This window comes from Ursus americanus, chromosome 30 (assembly GCF_024610735.1).
Source record: "Ursus americanus isolate L20-20 chromosome 30, mUrsAme1.1.p, whole genome shotgun sequence".
Lineage (NCBI taxonomy): Eukaryota > Metazoa > Chordata > Mammalia > Carnivora > Ursidae > Ursus > Ursus americanus.
Window position 1 is genome coordinate 4349535 of NC_142156.1, and position 25456 is coordinate 4374990.

General features: G+C 45.3%; 2 protein-coding genes across 10 annotated transcripts in view; both read right to left on the bottom strand.

Annotated features, from left to right (window-relative positions):
- LOC148107427 (tetratricopeptide repeat protein 28-like) overlaps positions 1–6688 on the bottom strand; it is a 117324-nt gene extending 110636 nt beyond the window's left edge. For both annotated transcript variants that reach the window (XM_087857190.1, XM_087857189.1), the window contains exon 1: positions 6479–6688. In XM_087857190.1, coding sequence (XP_087713316.1) covers positions 6479–6580 — 102 coding nt within the window. In that variant the 5' untranslated portion in view covers positions 6581–6688. The remainder of the gene's footprint in view (positions 1–6478) is intronic.
- Positions 6689–10686: 3998 nt separating this feature from the next.
- CHEK2 (checkpoint kinase 2) overlaps positions 10687–25456 on the bottom strand; it is a 46462-nt gene continuing 31692 nt past the window's right edge. For 6 of the 8 annotated variants that reach the window (XM_087857186.1, XM_045791237.2, XM_045791236.2 and 3 more), the window contains 8 exons: positions 22677–22738; positions 20979–21111; positions 18908–18994; positions 17984–18147; positions 17670–17785; positions 16320–16405; positions 11795–11875; positions 10687–10974 (listed from right to left, as the gene is read on the bottom strand). In XM_087857186.1, the coding sequence (XP_087713312.1) occupies positions 10885–10974; positions 11795–11875; positions 16320–16405; positions 17670–17785; positions 17984–18147; positions 18908–18994; positions 20979–21111; positions 22677–22738 (819 nt within the window). In that variant the 3' untranslated portion in view covers positions 10687–10884. The remainder of the gene's footprint in view (positions 10975–11794; positions 11876–16319; positions 16406–17669; positions 17786–17983; positions 18148–18907; positions 18995–20978; positions 21112–22676; positions 22739–25456) is intronic. The other 2 variants (XM_087857187.1, XM_087857188.1) reach the window with 1 other exon arrangement.

Below are 25456 nucleotides of genomic sequence, written 5' to 3' on the forward strand. Positions count from 1 at the left end.
AAATCTTTAAAAAAAGGAAAAGAAAAAGAATATTTTGGGACAGATTGGGAAAATAATAATTGAATATTGCCTAATCATTTAATAAGAGGGAACTACTTAAATGGAAAGGGGGAGTAAAAAAAAGGAGGTTTCAAACCAGTATCTATATATGTTTACCATACAAACCAGCAATCCTACTCTTAAATACTTACTCTTTATATATACATAAAATACACAGACTTATATGTGAATGTTCATAGTAACTCTACTCAAAATCACCAAAAACCAGAAACAACCCTAATGTCCATCAACTGGAGAATAGATAACAAATTCCAGGACACATAAATTGGAGTAGTACTCAGTAATAACAAGGAACAGCCTTCTATTACTTCTACTGACTGTGGTGGTGACTTCACAACTGTATATATTTGTCAGAACTCACGTAACTAACTATAACAGAAAAGTATGGGCGAGGTCTAAGGACAAATGTTGATATATGCATGCAATCACAATTTCTGTATTGCCTTGAACCTCTGATGACTAGATCTCAGCAAAACGAAAAGGCTTGCTGACTTTGGCTCAGTGGTGTGAAGTTCAACATATCTGAGATACACAAACTCAAGTTATTTGTAACTTGATCACGAATGTCCCTCAATCAAGGTGTAATTCCTATGTTGTTCTCATTGTTATTGTTTTGAACTAGAAATGAAGAATGATTCTTAGGGGAAAAAAGAACTCACATAAATATACATTTAAAATTGGTAAATTTTGGGGCGCCTGGGTGGCACAGCGGTTAAGCGTCTGCCTTCGGCTCAGGGCGTGATCCCGGTGTTATGGGATCGAGCCCCACATCAGGCTCCTCCGCTATGAGCCTGCTTCTTCCTCTCCCACTCCCCCTGCTTGTGTTCCCTCTCTCGCTGGCTGTCTCTATCTCTGTCGAATAAATAAATAAAATCTTTAAAAAATAAATAAATAAAATAAAATTGGTAAATTTTATTGTATGAAAATGATACCTAAATAAAGCCATTTTTATCCTTAGTTAAAATAACTATATACATTTGTGTATATGTGTGTAAATATTGTTAGAAAGATGCACAGAAGTTCCAGAAAGATATGTAGTCATCCCCATATTGGTAATGTTATGGGGTTGTTGGGGGGGAGGGTTTGCTTGTCTTGTATTTTTAAAATTTTATAAAATACGTATGTGCAGTTTTCATAATAATAAAAGTGTTTTTTAAAGATTTTTTATTTATTTGAGATAGAGAGCGAGCTAGAGAGCAGGAACAGGGGAGGAGAGGGAGAAACAGGCTCCCCACTGAACAGGGAGCCCAATGTGATGCTAGATTCCAGAACCCCGGGATCATGACCTGAGCCGAAGGCAGAGGCTTAACCAACTGAGCCACCCAGGAGCCCCTAAAAGGAGTTTTTTAAACAAAGATCAATTTTGATTTAAAATGTTCTTACAGACATATCTGTGAGTTATCAATCTGTGGGTTTGTGGGTTACAAATTGAATTATATTTGTGAGTTTTGAGGTAAGTTTTTATTGTCAAAATAATATTTACAAGGTAAACAATTATTTTCTCTGGATCATAGTGAATACACATTCAATGAATACATTATGTTCCAAGTATCATATTTAGATTATACTGTGTCTCTGGTTTCTTCCCATACAAAACAGCAATCTACTCTGGCTACTGAAGAAACACCACAATAAGAGTAATATTAAGTTTAAACATCAGGCTTTGGCTCTAACAGAGTTTTTTAAAAATAGCAATCATTCAAAATAAGCAAGAATTGTAACCAGCAAATTCAATGGAAAAAATATTGCTTCTGCTTTTAGGAGAAATAGGTAATAAAAGAACAGCACATTAATAAGAACTATGGGATAAAAACAAAGAGCTTTGAGTTACACCTTTATTATTATATTTTTTTAATATTTATTTATTTACTTACTTACTTACGTATTTATCTGAGAGAGAGAGAGAGACTGCGGGGGGCAGCAGAGGGAGAGAGAGAATCTCCAGCAGACTCCACATAGAGTGTGGATCCTGACATGGGGCTCCAACCCAGGGCACTGAGATCATGACCTGAGCCAAACTCAAGAGTCAGACGTTTAACTGACTGAGCCATCCAGGCACCCCACACATTTATTATTTTTAATAATACTTACAAAAGCATTGTCAAAAATCTGTATAGTAGCCTAGATTTGGCAGGCTTTTACAATACAATTGTGTGGTGTGAGAGACTTTGTCTTTTACTATGCCTCTATCACTCATAGGGATGTCTTAGATCACAGAAAAGTAACGAGACAGGAAGAGGTTTGAGGTTTTTGCTTGTGGCTTTTCTTTGTGGGTTTTGGGTTTGGGGGAGGGTGGGTTTGTCTATGCTTTGGGGTTTGTTTTTTTGCGGGGTTTTTTTGGTTTTGTTTGTTTGGGTTTGGCGTTTTGTTTGCTTTTTGTTTTTTGGCCTGCTTTTAAATGGAGTTATTTAGCAGAAGAAGATGAACAACAAATTATCAAATCCCCACCACATGTAAGGCATTGTTCTTAATATCTATCAACATTTTCTTTAACAATTCTTTGGGATGAGTATTACTGTCCCATTATATATACAAGAACACTGAGATGTACAACAGTTAAGAATTGTCAAAACTCATACAACTAGTAAGTAGAAGAGCCAAAACCTAGAAACTTGAACAGACTACCACTAAATGAGATTAAAAGATTTACCCAAAACTCAACTATATTTCTTCTACAGACTAGCAATGAACTAGTGATAAACAATAACAATATGGAATTTTAAAAACATTTCCATGTAGAATAGCATCACATAAAATAAAATACTGAGGAATAGGTTTTTAAAAGAAGTTCAAGACTTGGACCCGAAAACTACAAAACACCATTGAAAGGACAGAGTAAACACAATCTCTATAAAAATCCCAGCTAATTTTTGGCAAAAATTTAAAAACTGATCCTAAAATCCATATGTAAGGGACCGAGAAAAGCCAAAACAGCCTTGAAAAAAAACAAAGTTACAAATACATTTAATTTCAAAACCTATTACAGAGCTACTATAATCAAATAGTGTAGTACGGGCATAAGGACAGACAATAGAATAGAATTGAGAGTCCAAAAATAAACCCTAACATATAGTCAGCTGGGTTTCAATAGGGTGCAAAGCCCATTCAATGGGATAAAAACAATTCTTTCAATATATAGTGCTGGGACAACTGGATCACTCCATGCAAAAGAATGAATTGGGTCACTACCTTACACCACACACAAAAATTAACTCAAAATGGATCAACAACCTAAATATAAGGGCTAAAAACAGAAAATTCTTAGAAGAAAGAATAGGGTAAATCTTCATGACCTTGGATTTCGCAATGGATTCTTAGCTATGACACCAAAAGCATGAACAATAAAAGATAAAACAGATAAACTGGACTTCATCACAACTAAACCTTTTTTTTTTTTTTTGCAACAAAGGACATTATCAAAAAAGTGAAAGACAACATAAAAAACAGGAGAAAGTATTTGTAAATCATCTATCTGACTAGGGTTTAGTACCCAGAATATTTAACTCCTACAATTCAATATAAGACAAATAGCCCAATTAAAAAATGGACCCAAAAAATGGACAAAGGATTTTAATGATACTTCTCCAAAGAAGATACACAAATGGCCAAAAAGCACCAAAAAATATCCCCCAACATCATTAGTCATCAGGGAAATGTAAATCAAAATTGCAATGAGATACCATTTTATTACAACTAGGATGGCTAAAGTTAAAAAAAAAAAGAGAGAGAGACAATAACAAGTATTGGCAAGATGTAGAGAAACTGGAATCCTCATACTTTGCTGGTGGGAATGTAAAACAATGTAGAACCTTAGGAATAGTCTGTGAGCTCCGCAAAATGTTAAAAAAGAGCTACCATATGACCTAGCAATTAGGATATGCTCAAAAGAAATTAAAACATATGTCCACACTAAAACTTACACATAAATGTTCAAAGCAGCATTACTCATAATAACCAAAAAGTGGAAAAAACCTACATGTCTATCAAGGGATAAATAGATAAACAAGTGGCACCTGGGTGGCTCAGTTGGTTAAGCATCTGACTGCAGCTCAGGTCATGATCTCAGGATTATAGGGTCAAGCCCTGTGTTAGACTCCTCACTCTGAGGGGGGGGGGGGGAGTCTACTTGTACCTCTGCCCCTCCCCCTGCTCCTACCCCATCTCCATCTCTCTCTCTCAAATAAATAAATAAAATCTTTTTTTAAAAATAGATAATCAAAATGAAGTATATCCATTCAATGGAATGTTACCCAGTAATAAAAAAGAATGAAGTACTTACACATGCTACAACACGGATGAACCTTAAAAATCACTGGGCTAAGTGAAAGAAGCCAGACTACATATTCTAAGATTACAACATGTGAAATGTCCAGAATAGCGAAATTTGTAGAGACAGAAAGTAGGTTACGGCAGGAGCTGGGAGAAAGGTGAACAAGGAATGCTAGTGTGTATGGGATTTCTTTGAAATATGATGAAAATGTCTAAAAGCAGATAATGGTGATGTTAGACATATAGTGAATATTCACTATAAACCATGAAATTGTACATTGCAACAGCTGATTTTACAGTAGGTGAATTATACCTCAACAAAGCTGGGTTTGTTTTGTTTTCTTTTTAAGACACTTAAAGACAGTGATGGGGATGTAATATACTGCATGGTGACTATAGTTAGTAATACTGAATTCTATATTTGAAAGTCGTTAAGAGAGTAGATCTTAAAAGTTTTCATCATAAGAAATTGTAACTGTGTGATAACAGATGTTAACTAGACTTATTACTGTGATCATTTGGCAATATATGCAAATATTAACTCATTATGTCCTAGACCTGAAACTAATGTTATATGTCAATTGTATCTCAATAAAAGAATTTCTAAAAAATCCACATAAACTGCAAAAATGACACACAGAATAAAGAATCTAATTTTTCTATTTTTCTTCAGATGCAATCTCAACTTCTAGTCTTGTCTTTCTATATATTTTTATTTTTTCCAGTCAAAAAAAAAATGAAATCAACTACTGAAACTCAAAGAAAATGAAAAAGCAGCCCCTGAAATATCAAATAACTTTCAAACAATTCTACTTTAGCACTGATTCTGAACTAAACATAAATCTCAATTTCAAAATATTACATAAAAACTACAAATACCCAGGTCTAAGCAAACTGCCAACTTTTCTGAATAAACAGTAATTCAGATTTGCTTTGATAAAATGTAAATATTTGCCTGCTTCAAAGGAACAAAATCCTATAAGCCTAGTGTTCCCAAATGATGAAGAGAAAGAAGCATGCATTTTTTATTCAGGTTTTGTTTTAGAATTAATTTTAACCTAGCTAGGATATACATAGTTGATGGTTTATACTAAGCAATGTATACTCTGATTTTTCCTAGAACATACTGAAAACATGGCAATATAAACAGCCACAGAAGTTGGGACCAGAGAAAAATCACATTTTACAGTAAATCTGACAGAGATATTAATCTCAAAAACTCCTGAAAATGTCTCAAGAGCTCCTATTTTGGAAACTCTCTAAGTTATTCATTCTTCTTACAAATATTGAATGACCATCTACCATGTGCCAAGCACTGCGCCTGGTACCAGGATGCCATGGTGAGCTATAAACAGAACAGGTCCCTGATCGCCGGAAGCTTACTCTAAAATAGTGCGGGTGTAATCTGCCTGATCTTAACAACTTGAGAGTTTGTTAAAAATTCAAAATCTGCTCCTCTGCCTTGGAGTTGAGTCGAGCCTGTGGCCCTATGAAGAGTTGTGACGCCAGTGTTTTTATCAAGCTACAGATTATTCCTACGCCTGGATAGTTGGGGGAGCGAAATCCTCAGCGCCATCCCATCTCATCCTCTGAGAGCCACACCTCCAAAGTCCATTTTGCTCAGTATCCTTCACCCTGACCGATACCCCAAAGACACTACGAAGCTGGGGTTGATGTCAAGCATTCCAAAATCACTCTGTACTGAACCACCGACAGACTTGGTTCCTTCCAGGGACGGAAAGCTTACTCCCTAGGATTCCACCTGGGGCTGTCTGCACCTGAGTCTCTCAGGGCAGCACCGACACCTGTCTCCAAGCGTCTGCCATCTACCTCTCCCGTGGGCCCTGGGCGGGGGCAGCCGCCACCCCGCGGAGGCGAAGGCAAAAGAGGAGACGCGAAGCGCATTAGGCGCCGACTGTATACCGCCCCCACCCCCCGCGCGCGCACACACACACTCTATCCGAAACCGAGCGGGGCAGGCGGCAGGCAGAATCCCGCCACCGAGCTGCGCGAGGCAGGACGGCTCGAACCCGGGAGGTGGGGAGGGTTCCGCCTCGCGGGCGCTCGTCAGCCGCCGAGGCCCGGCCCGGCTCGCACCGACGGAGTTTCACAAAGAAAGTCTCCCGGCCCGCGCCCCTCACGCACTCACCGGCGCCGGCGCCGGCGGCGACTCGGGCTCTCGCCGCCTACGGCTCCGTGCCGGGGTCGGCCCCGGTGTTGGCTCGGGCGCCGGCGGCGGCGACTGCTCCATCCCCGCGGGGCCCGGGCCGCGTCCGCCTCGAGCTAACGGTCCCGCCAGCTAGGCGCGCGCGCCGGCCCCGCGCGCCATGTTCCCGCCGTACCGCGCGCCGCCGCGGCAACCCACACCACCCCCCCCAACCGCGCACGCGCGCACTCGCCGCACCAGCTCCCCGCGCGCCTCCGCGGGTCCCCCCAACCGCGCAAGCGCGCACTCGCCGCGCCCCTTCCCCGCGCGCCCCGCCTCGCGCCCTCCGGAGCCGGCCGCTGTTCCCGGCGTCGAGCCCACCCCCTCCGTACCCGTCCGGCCTGGCTGGAGCGCTAGACGTTCTGGACTTGGCGCCGCCGCCTGCCGCACTGCGGACGACCCCCGGGCAGGCCCCTGGGCACCTTCGCCGCGCTGCTCCATAGGCTTCCCAGGTCACGCCTGCCTTGCGGCGAGGGTCTGAGCCAGGAAGGAATTACCCCCAAGAAATGCCGGGGGAAGAACGGTAAGGTGATGAGATCCCCGTCATGGAAGTGTGCAAGCACATACGCGAGAGTAAGTGGCACAGTAAATGCCCATGTCCCTGGGACAGACGGACTCAATGGAGAACCTGAGTTCGAGTCCCACATCTCTACTAACCTTCGCGTGATTAAGGTCAAGTCTCTGGGGGCCTGTTTCTCCTTAATCAGGAAGGCCGGTAACTAAGACGTGCTGGTAGGACTCAATGAAACAATCCGGATAGTATCAGCACGGCTCCTATTAGTTACTGAGTGGTAATCAGGTGACAAGACTTAGGTAGTTTTGTGGCCTCCACCTCTTGCAAACTGGGAAACAAATATTTAACAGGTCACCTGACTGAAGCAGAGAGACTTGATTTCTAATCAGCAAACGGGAGAGTGGCAATAATACCTCACAGCGTTGAAGCGAGCTTTCAGATGATGCATTTCCCTCCTTGCCCACGCCTGGCAGCACCACGCTTTCCAGGCTTCACTGGTACAATTCTGGCCCTTTCCTTCCAAGACTCCTAAAAGTTTAATGAAAGGGGCTCTGCTCCCAAACTCTGTGGTATAATTAGCTGGGAGAGGTTCACTCAACCTTGGGCCTGGAGGGACTGTTACTTCCCACATCTTCGCTTTCCATTCTCTGCCCCAACCTCTCTGAAAACCCTGAAGTTGGCAGAAAAACAACAGCAGCAAATGTTTTTCCCTACTAGGAAAAAAAAATCTCCAAGGGTCTCTTGGAGTTTGTAACCGGTTGAATTTATTAATTTGACCTTTTCCAGATACTAGTGACAATAATAATTCAACCTGGAGTATAAAAAGGAAACAAACTGAAAAGTCTCGGGGTAGTAGCTCACTTCAGGCATAGCTGGATCCAGGTGCTCAAACAATGACCTAAATCTTGAATCTCTTTCAGCTCCGCTTCCCTCTTTGGTGACTTTTTTCTCAGGCAGCACCTAGCTCGTATCTGACCAGGAAAACAGGAGCTGTTTGCCGATAATTCCAGCCAGTCTCAGGGTTGACTTTCATTGAATTTATTTAGGTCCTAAATCCCTACTTGAGCCAATCACAGCAAGACTGGCCAAATCTGGCTATACTGAGCCCCTGTAGGAAGGAGATGGGGTCAGGGAGAGTGGGAGGAGGGATACCTCCCCCAGAAAAACAGCAATGCAGTTATCACAAGAGGTATCAGATGAGGACAGGCACAAATAAAAGGTGTCCACTGCACCATTATCTAGGCATACAGCAGGTCTAACATGGAACAACATGCCTGTTCTGCAGAGGGGAGTGGCAGTTACTTCAGGCACTGGGAAATGCCCCTCCACCTCAGCTCCCACTATCCACCCAGTCCTGACATTTCCCAAATGTCATGTCAAAGGCCTCTCAATTATCTGCCCATCTTGTATGTGCCCCCGCCCCCCCAGAAACTGAACAGATTATATTGCATCCCTGCTCAAGAATTTTCCATGGCTCCCTCTGGCTACTTATGTGGTTCTCCCACCTTTAATGACGGAAGCCAACATTGACAGATCTCTTATCACATGCCAGACACTTTAAATGACCTTCCCCCCATTCAATCCTCAGGGGAAAAAATTGCCTCAAAAGAAAACTGGAGTGAGGTCAGGAAGAAGTGGATGCTGGGTGGCCCCAAATAAGCAACTGACATTTTACCGATGAGTATAGTAGTTTCCTATGGCCTCTATAACAAATTACCACAAAGTGGGTGCCTTAAAACAACACAAATTTGTTCTTATAGTTTTGTAGTTCAGAAGTACGAAATCATTTCCACTAGTGAAAGTCAAGGTGTAAAGGACTGGTCCCTTCAGGAGAGACTCTGAGGGGAGAATCCATTTCCTTGCCCTTTTTCTGCTTCTCATGGCCACCTGTATCCTTTGGCTTGTGGCCCCTTCCTCCCTCTTCAAAGCAGCTCTCTCCATTCTCTTCTAACTCTGACTCCTGTGTGTGTCCTTCTCAAAGAAACATTGTGATGACACACCCATCCCAGAAACATTCTGGGACCCACCCAGAAAAGGAGGATAATCTTCCCATCTCAGGATCCTTAACTCAATCATATCTGCAGAGTGTCTTTTGCCACGTAAAGGAACATATTCATATCCTGGGGATGAGGATGAGGTCATCTTTAGGAGCCATTATTCTGTCTACTATGGTCACTATAATCAGAGTGAGCAAATATAAAGTGCTCTGGAAACAGAGAAGGGCTGGCTGGCTCTGCCCCAACAGGGGAAAAATGCCCTAAGAAACCACAGCCTTCACATTAAATATTCAAATACGCTAAAAACCCAACTAACTTGGCAATCTCCACCTCATTCTTTTAAATATGCAAACCACTTAAATCCCCATCTAGCCCCCCAAGGCCCCACCCACCCACATACACCAGGCCAGCCAAGCCTCAGAATGCTTGCACACCCCTTCTAATGGAAATTGCCAACCACCCAACTGCCCACGGCAACAGCTGTGTACCCGAGGCCCTGGCTGGCTCATCAGTGGCATCAGAACCAAGGCATTCAACTCATGGCACAACCAGTGAGCTACAATGTGGCCTACTGTCAACCAGCCAAAGATAGAAGAGAAGCAGAATCAGTGGGTCAGAAAGACAAGAGGAACCAAGCATTACAACTGCCTGGGCTCCTGATGGATCCCAGGCCAACATCTATAACCTTGAAACAAATCCCCTTTATCATGAAGTAACCTGAATGAGCTTCTGTTCCTTGCCACCAAGGTGTCCCAACTTACACAGATCATGGGGCTGAACCCTCTCATAATAATTGAACACACTGGCATTCAGGATTTAGATATCAGTCTCTTGTGAGTTTTGTCAGTATGAGTCAGCATTCCTGAGTCTGACTGTATATAAGCCTGAAAAGATGAGGAATATTAGAGTCAGAAAGACCTGGGCTGGGTCCCACCTCTGCCACCTGCTGGGTGACACTGGACAAGTCACCTTACTCCTTCATCTTGGGTTCCTCACCTACAACATAGGGCAGTCAAAGGACTTATCCCATAGCATCACTGTGAGGACTAGACAAGACCAGCCAAGGGAAGGGCTTTAAAAGACAGCGCCTCCTTGGTTGTTGTTGGCTCACCATGGAAGGCTCGCATGCCTCATCTGCATTTCCAAAACCCAAACAGCTTTGAAACGTGAGAGTCATCCACAACTCCTTTGACAGAAAAGAAGTGACCTGAACTGACAAGAGGCACAGTCCTCTCTAACCCTTTTATCGTGAATATTTGCTGCAAAAGTATTTAAGTGCTTAGTGATAGGACTCTATTGGGTGTTACAAATAAAAGAGGCAATGTGCCATGTATCCTAAAATCAGGAAAATTTCGAATTTGACAACTTGTTTGGTTCCATGGTTTATGTGGGTGAGGATGAGAATTTAAAGCTGGCCCGTGGTATACGATACCAAGGTACCTCCCGTCTCGTGAAGACTTTGGCGACCAGCCAGTCTCTCCAAACTTCACCCCAACCTTGCTGTGCCCCTTTCCCTGCAACTTTCTAAAGTGCCTTTCGAATCTGTATGCAGCTTGCCCAGGCTGACACCAGGGCTACCCACCCTGGTTCCAGCCAACGCAGAGCGCCAGACAAAAAGCACAAAACTGCAAATACACAAAAAAGGTGTGCAACTGAAGAGCTCATCATCAAGCAAAAGCACAAAGCCCAGGCTCCCCTAAGTCTGGAATTGTATATTGATGATCATGAGAAAGTAACCATCCCCATAATTAAAATAAACTACAAAAAAAAAAAAAATGATTTAAAGAAAATGGCAGCAAGGTTCAAGAAAGCTGGTTTCTTTCATGTTCAACCAGCATTCACGACACAGCAGCACACACAGCCAGGCGCTTTGTGGTGTCAGCATCCTCTGCTTCCCCTTCAAGACGCCGCTTTCGACTCGTGGAAGGCTGGAAGTAAACAGGGAGAAATGTTCAAAGAAAACCATTGGCTTTAAGATGATCAAAGTGCCCCACTATGCTTCCAGTAGATTTGGAGCATTTCGTGTGAAACTTCCAGTACCAAGAATTAGGAGCCATCCCCCTTGACATCTGAATCCCCACCACGCCTGCCCAGACTCAGACATGTTAGTGAACAGACATTTCTCTCCCTTGTGGCTTCCGACCACTTGATGTATACTGAAAGTAAGCAGCATAACCACCCTCGCCCCTCTCTGTCCCCTCCTCCTAAATTATCAAGTTTAAAGGGACTGTACTACCTCTTGCTGGGAGCCCCAAATCTTGCTTTTTTTTTATGGGAAGACCATCCCTTGTGTCTGTGTTTTCCCATTCATAAAATTTCGAGGGGACAGTGGAAAGGGGAGTATTATTCACCAAAAAAAGGCAGGATAGGAATGAACAGGTATTAACTAATGCTAACAAAGAGCCTTGGAGGAATAAAATTATAATCAATAAATCATCAACCACTCGCCCAGATTTTAAATTTCCAACAAGTTTAAAGTTGAACTTCTAATGGAGTCTTCCAATTTGCCTTGCAGGAGGACTCTTGAATGACAATCCCTGGCTCTGCTTCTTTAATGCATTAAACATACTCTTCCTTATTAAATCTTCCAAGGGCGCTAAAGCAGATTTGAGCTGAAACAAAGTATCTACTACATTATCCCAAAAAAATATTAAGCAATTGCTACTAAGGAGACCTTTCAAGCTCACCACCCCTGCTCATGAGCGCTTTAAAACTGAGCCTACATTTAACAACCATCATCTGGAATACCTGGGCTGGGAGTTGGGGTAGAGCCGTTGACTTTGTTTCTTCAAAAAGTAAATTCTGAAATTTTCTCTTCATGTCTTCATCCTGTGAAGAAATGAAAAAAAAAAAAAAAATCCTAAGTGGACTGTGTCTGAAGAAAAGAAAGCTCCTCAAAAGACAGGGCTAGGTTGCGCCTGGAAAGAGGAAAGTGGGTAAGGACACCCAGTCTGTCCACCAAAAGGCATGCTATTGCTGAAGCTCCAGGAGGTAATGGGCCACACACTCCTCACCTCTGCCTTCCCAGAGGAGTCTAATCAGCAGTCAATGCTCAGCTGACACTGGCTAAATCAAACCCACATGTCTCAGGGCTCTCAGTGGGTCAGAGAGAACCACAGACATTAGCACTCAAAAGACTTTCAGAACAAGCATCCCAGATCCTGAGAAAGGGCAATCAGGAAGCCAGAGGCTGGGACTGGCTCAGTCCCCTGAGGGCAGACTTCGTAAAGCTCCCCAAATCTTTCCAGAAGGTGCCCCCTCCCCCTGCCAACAATAAGACCATTTACTGGGGCCACCCTAACAAAGCAACCCAGCACCCCAGAAAATTCTCCCAGCAAGTACTACACAAGTCATCAGAAGGACTTGAAGCCCACGATATCCCAGAGCTAATGAGAAAGGAAGACAGATGAACAGACACAGCATTACAGGTGTTTTGTGCTGCCAGAGAGAGAAGGGGGAGGGGAGGGTGCATGTGTACACAGAGAACTCCTGCCCAGATGTCTATGAGGGTAACTCCCATCTCCATGAATGTTACTTCTGCAGGGTTCAAGGATTTGCATCTGGGAATCCTGAAAAGTAACCTGTTGCAACTCTCCCATCTTCAGAAAGGTAAAATATCCAGGACTAGGATGGGACCAGCCGGAAGCCCCACTCAGCCACTCACAAGACAGACCCACAGCTGCCTAATTCCAAAGCCCCATGTACCTTCCTACCCAATCCCCTCCCATTCCTCCTGCTAAGCCAAAAGCACCATGTTAGGTGGGGGCAGAGGACACAGGAGTGAAGGCCTCCAACATTCAGCAGTTTGATGCGAATAGATAAATTGCAGTGCTCGAAGATTAACTCACCTGTTCTTTACCTAGAAGTTGACCACCTGCTTCCATCCCATTGTTTACTGCGCCACTCAGTGCAGCACCCCACTGCCCATTCTGAGAGCACCATGTTCATCTGGATTCTTCTCCACAATCTCCCTTAGGATCTCACTTCCTACACCATGCCACTCTCAAAATTCCCTCCCCTTTCCTCCTATTCCTGCTCACAGCCTCCAAGGGGAATGCCCCCGCCAGGCCTTCCTGCCCATTCCCCTCACCCACCTTTCTCATTCGCTCAGAGAACAAACACACACTTCCTGAGTGGCCTTAGGTGCTAGGCACTGTAAAAGGCACAGGGGCCTCCATACAGAGGGGCTCAATCAACAATGAAAATGCGGTCCCCCACTGTGACTAAACTGTGTCCACCTCCCCTCCCTAAATTCAACTGTTGAAATAGTAACCCCCAGGGCTATGTGGAGACAGGGCCTTTAACGAGGCAAATAAGTTAAAATGAGGCTATTAGGGTGGGGTTCCAATCCAATTATGACTGACTGTCCTCTTGAGAAAGAGACACCAGGCATGTGAGCACAGAGAAGAGACCATGTGGGGACAGAGAGAAGGCAGCCATCTGCAAGGCAAGGACAGAGGCCTCAGGAGAAACCAAATGTGCCAACACCTTGAAATCGGGACAGCTAGCCTCCAGGACTGTGAGGAAATAAATTTCTGTTGTTCAAGCCACCCCGTGGCTTTTATGGTCTTGTTTTAGCAGCCCTAGCAAACTAATACAACCCATGCCATCCCCAGGCCACTCAGCCTTTAGAAGCTCTTCATATTGTGTGAACCCGAGAGTACCTGAGGCCCAAGAACCACCACCCTATCTCATTCTGCGGATCCCCCTACACTCTATACCTACCCCTACTGCCGCGTGTATCCCACTGCCCCGTTGTTACTACGGTAGGGGTTGGCCCCCCACCCAGACTGTCAGTTCCCCGAGGCAAGGACTTAATCTTACTCTTCTTTGCATCCCCAGTACCTAAGTGTTGACACATGAGCTCATTAACTGTCCTCTGAAAGAATGAACACACAAAGAAACGAAAGCACACAGCAACGCCGTAGGGCAGCTCTTCGATACAGCCGGACAGAACCGCCCACAAGCCTATTTGGCCTATATTTAAAACAAGTCATCAGGGAAAGCGTGTGACCCATGATTTCGGCTCAGGTCATGATCTCAGGGTTGTGAGATCGAGCCCCGCATCAGGTTCCATGCTCAGCATGGAGTCTGCTTGTCCCTCATCAGCTGCTCCTCCCCCCACTGTGCATGTTCGCTGTCTCTCTCAAGTAAGTAAATTCCTTTAAAAAAAATAATAAATTAAAAAACTAAACAAGTCATCAATTAGCAACAATATGGAAAAGGAGCTCATTATACACCACAGGTAGCAATGTGTATCTGCAAACACCTTCCTTGGAGATGTCTACAATCCATTCAAAAATTTAAATTGTAGGGGCCCCTGGGTGGCTCAGTCGTTAAGCGTCTGCCTTCGGCTCAGGTCATGATCCCAGGGTCCTGGGACCTAGCCCCACATCGGGCTCCCTGCTCGGCGGGAAGCCTGCTTCTCCCTCTCATACTCCCCCTGCTTGTGTTCCCTTTCTCGCTGTCTGTCAAATAAATAAATGAAATCTTAAAAAAAAAAAAAATTTTTAATTGTAAAATGCCCCAAAGGCAAGCAGGAAGGAGTTCTCTATTTCGGAAAGTGAGTATGAGGCCAAAGAGTGGATGTTACAGGGTGTCATAGGATGATATAAAGAGTATTCCCCAAACTGAGCTCTGTTAAGAGCAAGAGAGACTGGAACTCACATTCCAAACACTCAGTCCAGAGCCAGACCCACAAAACCATTTGGCTTCTTCAAAAACACTGCAATTTCCCAAAATACAACCTAAGCTATCACTAGTAGATGATTAACACGGGCAGCGTCTGCATTCTTGTCCTCACTGTGGGCTCGTTCCACCTTTTGCAGCAAAAACAAAATGTGGACAAAGAGTATTCCAGTGAGACCCCCGTGGCAGGGCTGAACTTCACCTTTTCCTCAGTTGTTAGTAACGGTTTTCTTTTGAGACAAACAGAACAAGAAAAATGGGTTACGCACGTTCATAAATTGCAGGCAGCTACAAACCCTGTTCCCTGGCCTAACTGGCAAGCTCCAAGACTAGCTCGGCTCCTCCACCTCCACATGTGGCCCCAAGAGTTTCCCTATTAGGGCACATAAAAAGAGCCAAGAGGCATGTTTTTCTTTTTTCATCAAAATTAAATCCCCACATGCAAAGGCACCCTTGTTTCCAAATTCCTTTTCTCCAGGGTCCTGCTGTTTCAAATCTGTGTGGTCTATTAAGTGCTAAATCATCTGACAGATTTCTTCTGGGGGGAGACTGCTGTTTCCAGGGCAATAGCCCAAACAAATGTATCTACTTCTTTTTTTTCTTTTAGGGATTTGTCGTTCTCAACCTGAGCTGACCTGAGCAAAACTGTTAGGTATGGAGGGTTGGGAGAGAGAAACAATAGGGGCAGTCTTCCCAGGGTCCCAGAAGCACAGTACTGAGACTAGATGGCCCAAAGGAGTTTCTGGACCAGTAACCCCCAGAGTACTTGAGCCTCTAGCTCAAGCTGGCTGGTCAAGTTCCCCATCCCCACAGGAAGCCGACCACATGGAAATTAACAAAAAGGGGATGGTTGTGCTGAGTGGAACTGCACTTAACAGAAGGCCTGACATCCATCAGAAAACCTGCCCCATGCTGTAGCTAATTCAAAACCAAAGATCAGTCCAGCAAAACCACAAAGGACTTCCAAGTCTGGCAGCTAAAATGAGGTCAGGGTGTAATCCAACAACAGCCACAACCCCTGTATAGGTAATACAGACTTGAAAGGTGTAGGTGACAGTCTGCACTAATGGCATGTTTACTCACCAAGAATAAGTGGGACCCTGTATGCCCAATCACTTAGGCTTAATAGCCAGATTCTCCCCCAGAGAAGCTGCCCTCCTCCTCCTCCTTCCCCTGTTCCCCTGACTTAAGGCTGAAGGCACTGGGATGCAGCCCATCCCACCTGTTTGAGGGAAGAGCCTGGCACAGGTGGGGGTGCAGGTTCCGAGCTAGAACCACCTCTCAAAGTACCCCAGCAGAACTGCAGACTCGGGGAACCCAAGTGGGACTAGGACAGGCCACAGAGTGAGCTGTCCTGGCATCCCAGGAGTCTCAGGTTGAAAAAGTTGTCCCTAAAGACACACCTGCACTCATGACCCATATACACACAGAAACAGACCCAACACACCTAAAGCTCACTCTAAAGCAGGTGCATTAAACAGTCTCGAACAAAGCGAACATGTTTCCAACTTCTTCCTCCATCCCCCTCAGGCACAGCTGAGAGCTGCCTGTAATTTATGCCAGGAGGCACTGTCCCAATACCCACCTGAAGCCACGGGTGTCTTAAAGCTTCTTCTGTCGTAAAACGCACCTTTGGATCCACTATCAACAACTTCTTGACAAGGTCCAGAGCTAAAGCAATAAGATAATCAAATATCAAATCATAGTGGAAAGGGTAGATACATTAAATCAGCAAAATTAAAGTACACCAGAATCATAGGCCAACATCCAGAAAGGGAGAGGGGCTGAGGTCATTGCAAGTCAGCAGGTGTGGAGGGCAGGGCCCCCCCTCTCCCCAGTCCTTCTCACTCTCTGTATTCAGAGCTCTCAAGGAACACCAGGAAGGACCACAACGCCCCCCACCTCTCCTTGTTCACACATCACCACCTCTTCGACGCTCCCTGTTCCCCCCTCATTGCTGGACTCAAGTTCAAACTAATTAAATCTGAACTTCTACCTAGTTCTCTAAGATGCTCAGGGTGCTCAGCCAGTCTCCCGAGACCCCTGGACTGACAGTGAGAGTGTCTCGGCCAGCAACAGGCTCCTTGGAACTGCAGGCTTGGCAGAAACAAAGCTTGACAGCAAGCAACAAGCGGACACTGGCTTTTATATTGCAACAGTATTATTCCTGCGACATTCTACGATTTAACAGAATCGTCTATGTTACGTAACCTGACATTTAGTTTTCCTTTTCTACTTTACCTGTCGAGAAGTACAAAGTTATACTTTTTTTTTTTAAGAAGAGGGAGAGAGCGAATCTTTTTTTTTTCTTTTAAAGATTTTATTTATTTATTCGACAGAGATAGAGACAGCCAGCGAAAGAGGGAACACAAGCAGGGGGAGTAGGAGAGGAAGAAGCAGGCTCATAGCGGAGGAGCCTGATGTGGGGCTCGATCCCAGAATGCCGGGATCACGCCCTGAGCCAAAGGCGGATGCTTAACCGCTGTGCCACCCAGGCGTCCCCAAAGTTATACTTTTTATTCTGAAACACAAAGAAATTACTTTAGCTCACTCAAAAGAGACTTTGTAACTGAAAAGTTACTTACTATTTTGGACACTTACTAGGTACCAGGCACTTGCTTAGGTTACACTTAACCTTCACAAAAACCCTTTAAGGTAAGGGTCTACTGTATCCCCATATATATGTATACATATAAAGGAAACAGTAACTCAGAGAGGTTAAGTAACTTGCCTAAGGTCACAGAGCTAGGGGTAGCAGACCCAAAATATGAGCCTCGGTCAGCCTGGTTCCAGAGCCTATGTTCTTAACTTCCTTTGCCCCTCAAAAGGTGCAAAACAGAAAAGAAGAAACGTAACAGAATGGGAGAAGAAATTTCCACCACAGCACACACACATTTGAGCAAACCACAAATTCTTAACCCTTCCATATCCATACCCTTTTCTGAGACCTCTGTCCAGACTTCAGGAATGAAATTGAATTTTCCACTGGTGATCTGATCCTTCAAAGACACCTGAGTCTTATGCTCAGAGAAAGGTGGATACCCACTAAGGCTGAATATTTGAAGACAGAGACAGGAAAAGAAATCAAATTATATTCTCAGTGGCATTCAGACATACAGATTAGATTTTTCTTTAAATCAATGGTCAAAAAAAGTCACCCAATTTAAACACAAGCTCTCTACCTGGACACGTTCCTGATTTCACCTAATTATCTCCAACCAGATTCTGAAGCAAAGAAACTTTTCTTACCAAATAAAAAGAATAACTCCTAAACTCCAGCAATCCACAGCTCGGTTATATCCAGCAGTCCCAAAGGAATTAAGAACCTCAGGAGCCAGGTAGGTGGGAGTACCACATAAGGTTCTCATAAGAGAGGTCTCCCCCAAAATCTTAGACTGCCCAAAATCAGTAATCTAAAATCAAGGACAAAAGGGAATCACTTTTAATGGTGCCATAAAATAAAAAGATTGACATAGTCTGCCAGTCCTAAAAGGCATGCAGGCTACATCAGTTCCTATCCTAAATGGTTCATGCCTGCCGTTAATCTGCAATCTATAACTTTAACACTGCAAGTTAAATTTCATTTTGCTTAAATTAAAATTTCCAAGCCAAGGAAGCTCAAGGTTTCTTCTCCAACTTATCTGTGGTAACCTTACAAAAGGTTTATAACCCTTATCTAACCCAGACTCTAGGGTCCTGATTAGTTATCTATGGTTTTTCTTAGACCCTAGTTTCTCAACCAATCTCAACACTGGAATACTTGAGGAGCTTGGGAAAAGTACTAATCCTGGGTGCCACCTTCAGCAAACTCTGAGATGAAGTCTGGGTGTCACGATTTTTTTTTTTTTAAATCAATAGGAGATTTTATAGTGAAGCCAGGCTTGGGAAGCACACTGCCTTAGAAAGCAGGGGAAGACAGGGGATGAGATTCTCTCATCCATCTAGACCCCGTCCTTCCTCTCTGCACAAAAGTGGCTTGTATATAGTGGAGCTCAATAAATGCTCATTAGAATCTCGATCGGAGCAATACTGCCTGATTGCTAAAATAACTGCTAATAGTGGAAAGGTCAAATTCTCCACCTTTTTATGCCCCCACTTTTTACTTGATGAATTTTTTAAGTTTATGAACAGAAATCTACTGGTGTGGCCACATACAGAACATAAATTTCTTACCTTTATAAGACAGTCCTCTTTTTGAGATGAGAGTAGAACATTCTCTGGCTTTAAGTCCCGATGTATAATACCATTTTCATGAAGGTACTACACAGAAAGGGAGGCATGACCCTTGGATTTATGGAGTAGGTAGGTGAGTAAAGACAGACAGACACATACACAGACACACACACCCCTTACAGCTGGGTGAAACATAAGCCAGGTTACTCACAACCACATTCCCCCAAATTATAAGAAACTACTGGGTAATGGGCTTAACGTTTACAAAGTTGTTTTCTTTCTAAGATTTTATTTATTCGAGAGAGAATGAGCGAGTGAGAGAGAGCACAAGCAGGGGGAGGGGAAAAGGGAGAGGGAGCAGACTCCCTCCTGGGCAGGGAGCCCCATGCCAGGCTCAATCCCAGGACCCCGGGATCATGACCTGAGCCAAAGGCAGATGCTTAACCAACTGAGCCACCCAGGTGCCCCACAAATTTGTTTTCGAGAAAATCTTTAGGGGTGCCTGACTGGCTCAGTCAGTAAAGCATTCGACTCTTGATCTCAGGGTTGTGAGTGCAAGCCCCACGTTGGTGTGATTACTTAACAAAAAATCTTGAAAGAAAAAGATTAAAATGCCACTTATGACAGTAGACCATTTATTTCACTCTTCAGAATAATAAACATCCCTTCACATTGCCAGAAATATGAAGTGTCAATTTCAATAGTAAAAATGTAAATGGGTGGGTGCCTGGGTGGCTCAGTCAGTTAAGTGTCTGTCTTCTGCTGAAGTCATGATCCCAGGGTCCCAGGATTGAGTCCCGCATCGGGTTCCTTGTTCAGCGGAGAATCTGCTTCTCCCTCTGACACCCCCCCACCAACTATTCATGCTCACGCTCTCTCTCTCCCTTTCTCTCTCTCTCAAAAAATTTTTTAAAAATGTAAATGGGTGATAAAAGTATTTTGAGATCTTATTAAAGTAAACCACAGAAGTTCCATCAAAATAATGTATTTGGTTATTCTTTTCCTGAGAATATTTTTTAAGGGCCTCTCTATAAAGTACATAACTGTAAATTATCTGTTTAAGTACCCAGAGTTCGCATATTCCTCAAGTCGAAGACTGAGTTCATCTTCACAATCTCTATGTCTGAAATAGAATGTTGATGTCTCTGGACTCATCATTTCTATACACAAAGTCATTCCTTACGAAAAAAATTCCCACATCCACCGACCTGCACTCAATTCATCTTAATATTCTCGGTGTGACAGAAGGGAGAGAATAAATCATTAAGAGAGTTATGGTTAGGGAAAGCGGACTTCAATTTATCTGGATGCCCCTCTGGGTCTGGAGCAAAAATCCCTCCAAAACACTGTCAACAGGAGAAAGACCCAACAAAGCCCCCCCCGGAGGGCAAACCCAGGTGAACCAGCCCCAGGAGAATCTCCCTCAACAGGAAAGCCGCTTCCAATCACTCAGTTTCCCGCGTGGAGTGGGCCTTCAGGGGAAGAAATCATGGTGGGGAATCGCCGCAGCTAAGTTTGGTTTGAAAAGGTGACGTTCCTCTAGGTGGGCAGCGTGCCACAGGCTGCTCCTCCACCCAACGTTTTCACCGAACAGGGAGGGCGGCGTGCATGCCCGCCCACCTGCCGCTGCCCTTCACAGGACGCTGCACGTACGGGGCCGCCTGGTACTGTGCGCTGGGGGAGCGACCGTCTGTCACAACCACCCCACCTTGCCAGCCTTACTCTCCCACCTGCCCGCCCCCAAGCTCCCAGCAGGTAAGGGGGGTTTCTAAAAGGTTCAGGCCCAAGCAGAGCTCAGTGCCCCTCCAGATATACCTCCACGTTAAAGAGAAGACACGTGAGGCCCTGTGTTTATTTCTGTAACTCCCCTTCTTACTGTCACTAAGCTTCCCGGCAAGAGCTCTCTGGTCTGAGTCAAAGGGGTGGGATGTTCTTGCCAAGAACAGAACAGCACAAGCACAGACAGACTCTCTGCCCTCCGGGTTTTATGCACCATCCCTTGCTTCCCGCCTAACTTAGGGAGTAATTCAGCTACAAGGAGGGCGTCAAAAGAACCGAGGGCTTCTCTTACCTGTACAGCCAGGAGCATCTGGTAAAAATAGAGTTTACACGTAGCTTCTTTGAGGCGCTTATTCCCCACCACCCTGTCGAAAAGCTCTCCTCCTTCCATCCTGAAACACACGGGCAAAGCAGGCGGCTCGTTCCTGGCGGGAGACACACTTGGATGGAAGACGATGGAAGACAATCACACACACACACACACACACACACACACACACACACACACACACACGCTCTTTCAGACAAGCAAAGAGCTGCCTTTTTGTACCCACTCCCGAGGACTCCCACTTGTAAAAGCAGTGAGGTAGTAAGTCTCCTCTCCACGGCGAAGAGGTCCTCGCTGGAAACGAAGGAACAGGGAAAGTTGGAAGCAGCAGGCAGTGGGCACCGGACACACTTGGGAGCTTTTAAGAATCTGACTCAGTGGACTGGAGGCGGAGCCCACGAGTTTGCGTTTTTACCACACACCCCAGGGGATCCTGTGGCTGGCCTATAGCAGCAAGCAGGAGTCCGCAATCAGACAACTGGGGTCTGAACCCCTGTTCCCTCACTTCCCACTGTGGGACTTTGGGCAAGTTATGTCACCTCTCTGAGCTTGTGTCTGCCTCTTAAAAAACAGGGATCATCCCCCCCCACACACACCTTGATGGCTGTTGTAAAAAGAGATAATATAGGTAAGGCAGCCGGCACAATGTGGGTGCTCGGCAGGGTTATTCAAGCCCTCTGAACTTTAGTCTTCTGTAAAGTGGGGCTAAACACAGTAACCCATCAGTAACTTGTAAGTAACCTGGATGACCATTACGAAGGAGTCAATCCATGTGGAGAGGTTAGAGCAGGAACTGGCTCACAGCAAGGACTTCGTTAGTCTCAGTGGCTGTTACTGTATTATTACTGAACTGTTTTAAGTAGGTCCAGTCCGACAGCAACAGATATTCCCTTAAACACAGCAAGAGTCGTCCAGTCTTTCCTAGTGCGATGATCGAGGCTGTTTACTATAAAATCTTAAGTGGTCAACCTGCGTACCACTGTGTGCCCCTCAGGAGCAAAGCCTCGCCGGTCTGTCACAACAGCCGCTCCCAGAAACACTGCATATGTATACAGGAATGAGCAGCAAGACAGGCTTCTTCCAGGGACGAGACCGGAAATTGTTTTGGTCCCACACAGAAGGCAGGACTTCGTGATTACGGACATGAACCAGCAAGTAAACCCGCAACAAAAAGATAATCAGGTGTCACCACGGCACTCAGTACCGCGATCCCAAGCAGAGAGATCCACCCAGGCAGGTGCTTCAGAGTAATTAATATCCACCTGTGTTTGCGCACCTATGTGTACAGGGGGCTCTGCTGGGCACTGTCCACCCCTCATTGTATTTAATCTTTATGACTCTGCACATGGGTCATTATTACGACCCCCTCAACACTAGCAAAGTAAGACTCAGAGACATCAAGTAAACTCACCAGCAGTCACCTGCAGAGTGGGATTCAAACTCAGGCCTCAGACCCAAGGCCTGGAACCTCTAAGCCACGTGCCTTTGGAAACACTGGAGAATTTTAGAATCAACACAAACCCCACATGCACACTTTGTGAGCCCCACCACCACATACATATGATGAGGGCCCCCCGGATGAGAAAAATGCACGCCAGCCTTAGATTCTCCGGTGGTTTATAGGCAATTAAATAGAAACAAATAGAAAAGTTTATTACTTACAATTCCAAAACTATGTAATAATCTTCGGCATCAAAAAAGTCTTTAATCTTGATGATACAAGGCTAAGAGGGAAAAGAGGAAAAGTCGTGAGAAGCTCCCAAGAGGAAAACCACGGGAGCAGAACTCGGGCATTTGGTCCCTTGCCTCAAGACACTGAGGTTCATACTGCAGAAAAGGCAGAACACTGAGCTGGCTCCTTAGTGAGAACGTGCAAGAAACCCTCCATCCCACCAAGCTGGCGAGGGGCGGTTCATGTTTCACACACAAGGACTGCACCACGGAAGGAAGGCCAGTCTCTCCCCAGCATTCCTCCTCACTGCCCCAGAGCACAGGAACTGAAGGACACCTAAGGGACCTGAAGAGCCTAACACTAGCGTGCATCCTCCTCTCCAGACCACAAAACACCCCTCCCGCCCTAGAGTCCCTGTGTTCTTTCCCAATGTCACGCTTGGCTCGCCACCCTCCTGCCTGGTGATCCAGCCCTCTGGGCACACCTGGCCTCCAGCACCAGGCCCCCAGTTCAAACGTCACCCTCGGAATGCATCCGCAATCCCCTGCACTGGTTCTCATCTGTGCTGCCTCACGCCGCATCTTCAATGTCTGTCTCCCCACCAGGCTGTGAGCTCCAGGAGGGCAGAAAAAGGAAACCAACACCCACCGCGGGTCTCCTTCCATCAGGCACTCCACGGGTCGAGTCAAGTCTTATTTATCTTTCTAGGACCAACATTCAGCAGAACAGCCAGCACACAGGGGACATTCATACGATGACCGGGTTAATACAAACATCAGCAATAAGAGAAACACCACCCACTGAGGGTAGACTCTGCCAGCCCCATCTTGTTTTGTTTTGTTTTTAAAGATTTTTATTTATTTAACAGAGAGAGAGAGAGAGAGAGAGAGAGCACAAGCAGGGGGAGGGGCAGAGGGAGAGGGAGAAACAGGTCCCCAGCAGAGCAAAGAGACCAATGTGGGGCTCAATTCCAGAACCCTGGGATCATGACCTGAGCTGAAAGGTAGACGCTTAACCGACGGGGCCACCCAGATGCCCCTGCCAGCCCCATTTTGGTTATGGCATACACAGCCATCTCCCCCACTCCTTACCTATGATCATAGTATATACTTGCTCTCCCTGACCATTTGTTATTGTCACAATCATGAAGACACTGGAAATGTAGTATTATATTAAGAGGAATAGAGAGGAAAGGAAAACTAAAATGCTCATACACTGTAACAGCAAGGCAACAGGCTATCTCAAATTGATAAACCAAGAGTAGTTCATGCGTATTATGCAGAAATATGGATACACCTGTTTAAAAAAACAGATCAAAGAGTTCTAAAATGTTTGTGGGGGAGGACTGGGGGGCTGCAGAGTTACAATGTATGTAAACCTTTAAGCAAGATTTGACTCTCTAGACTCTGTGCATGTGATTAAAGGAGAAGCAGAAGAAAAGACACACATGGAAAAGGAACAGGAGGTCAGAGGAACAAATGAGAGCTTCTTGGTTCTGCCTGGCTTCATCCGGCAGGGCCAGGGCCCACCTGGGAACGGATGGGTCTGAGAGCTGATGGAGCATGAGAAGGTGCCCAGCAGTCAGAGCCTGTAGGCGCTGCCTCCTCTAAGGTCATTCATTGGCTACAGCATCACGGCTGAAGGTGTCTCTCGTGAACCAGAAGCTACTACCCCAAACCCTCCACTTAGATCATACAGGGAACAGTTTAGGGAATGACAGGTTGCTGTCATTCCCCAAGCATGTTCTCCACGCAGAAAGCTTGGCAAGCACATCTCATCGAATTCCTACACTGACCTGTAAGGTATGCATCCTTATTGTCTCCACTGCACAGATGAGCAAACAGAGGCTCTGAAAAGTGAAATGACCTTCTCAGAGCCAGGAGGTAAGAGAGATGGGATTGGGAACCCAGGTCTGTCTCCCCTCTGGGCTGAAGCCATAGGAGGGGAGGGACAGCCAAATCCATCTGTGCTCACCACCACCCAGGCCTTAGGAGACAGGCTGGCACAGTAAGTGTCTGACGACTGATTGGATCAATCCCAAATGCCAGGCTCTGCTGGGCTATCAGGCTCTACTCATTACCCCCGAAATGCACTCATAAGCCCATATTTAATTTCCAAGAGCTTTCCACATGCCCTTGTAAACTGCCAAGAAATTACCTCAGGAGATCTTTTCTGAGGATTCTAAATTCCTCTCGACTACAGTGGACAGTGGATTTGTGTAAATGTTATGTTTGGGGGCCTTCTGACATCAGAAAAAATTCCCTGAGGATTTGAAGTGTTTACCTCACATCCATGTTTGAAGCAACACCACCCCAGAAAATTAGAGGGCTCCTCTCTTTAACAAGAGATTCCAGATCCCTTGGGGGGAAAAGGCTACTTCAGGGAAGAGGAGGAAGTTGCAAGGGAATTAGAAGAAGACCAAGCCAGGATGCTGGCTACTCAGATTTTCCTGGGTTCAGACCCACCCACTGGGGTCTAAAAGAAACTGTTGAACTATTGTGTGGACAGCGGTGACTCTGTTCTTAATTCCTATTTATTGTTTGGGGATTTGAGGAGGTGAGAGAAGGCAGAATAAATCATTTGGTTGCTTGGAGGTTAAGAACCAGAATTAGATCCAGGCGTCTGGGTAGCACAGCTGGTTAAGTGCCCCACTCTTGATTTTGGCTCAGGTCATGATCTCAGGGTTGTGGATCAAATGCCAGCATCAGGCTCCTCGCTGGGCATGGAGCCTGCTTAAGATTCTCTCTTATCCTCTCCCCTCTGCCCCTAC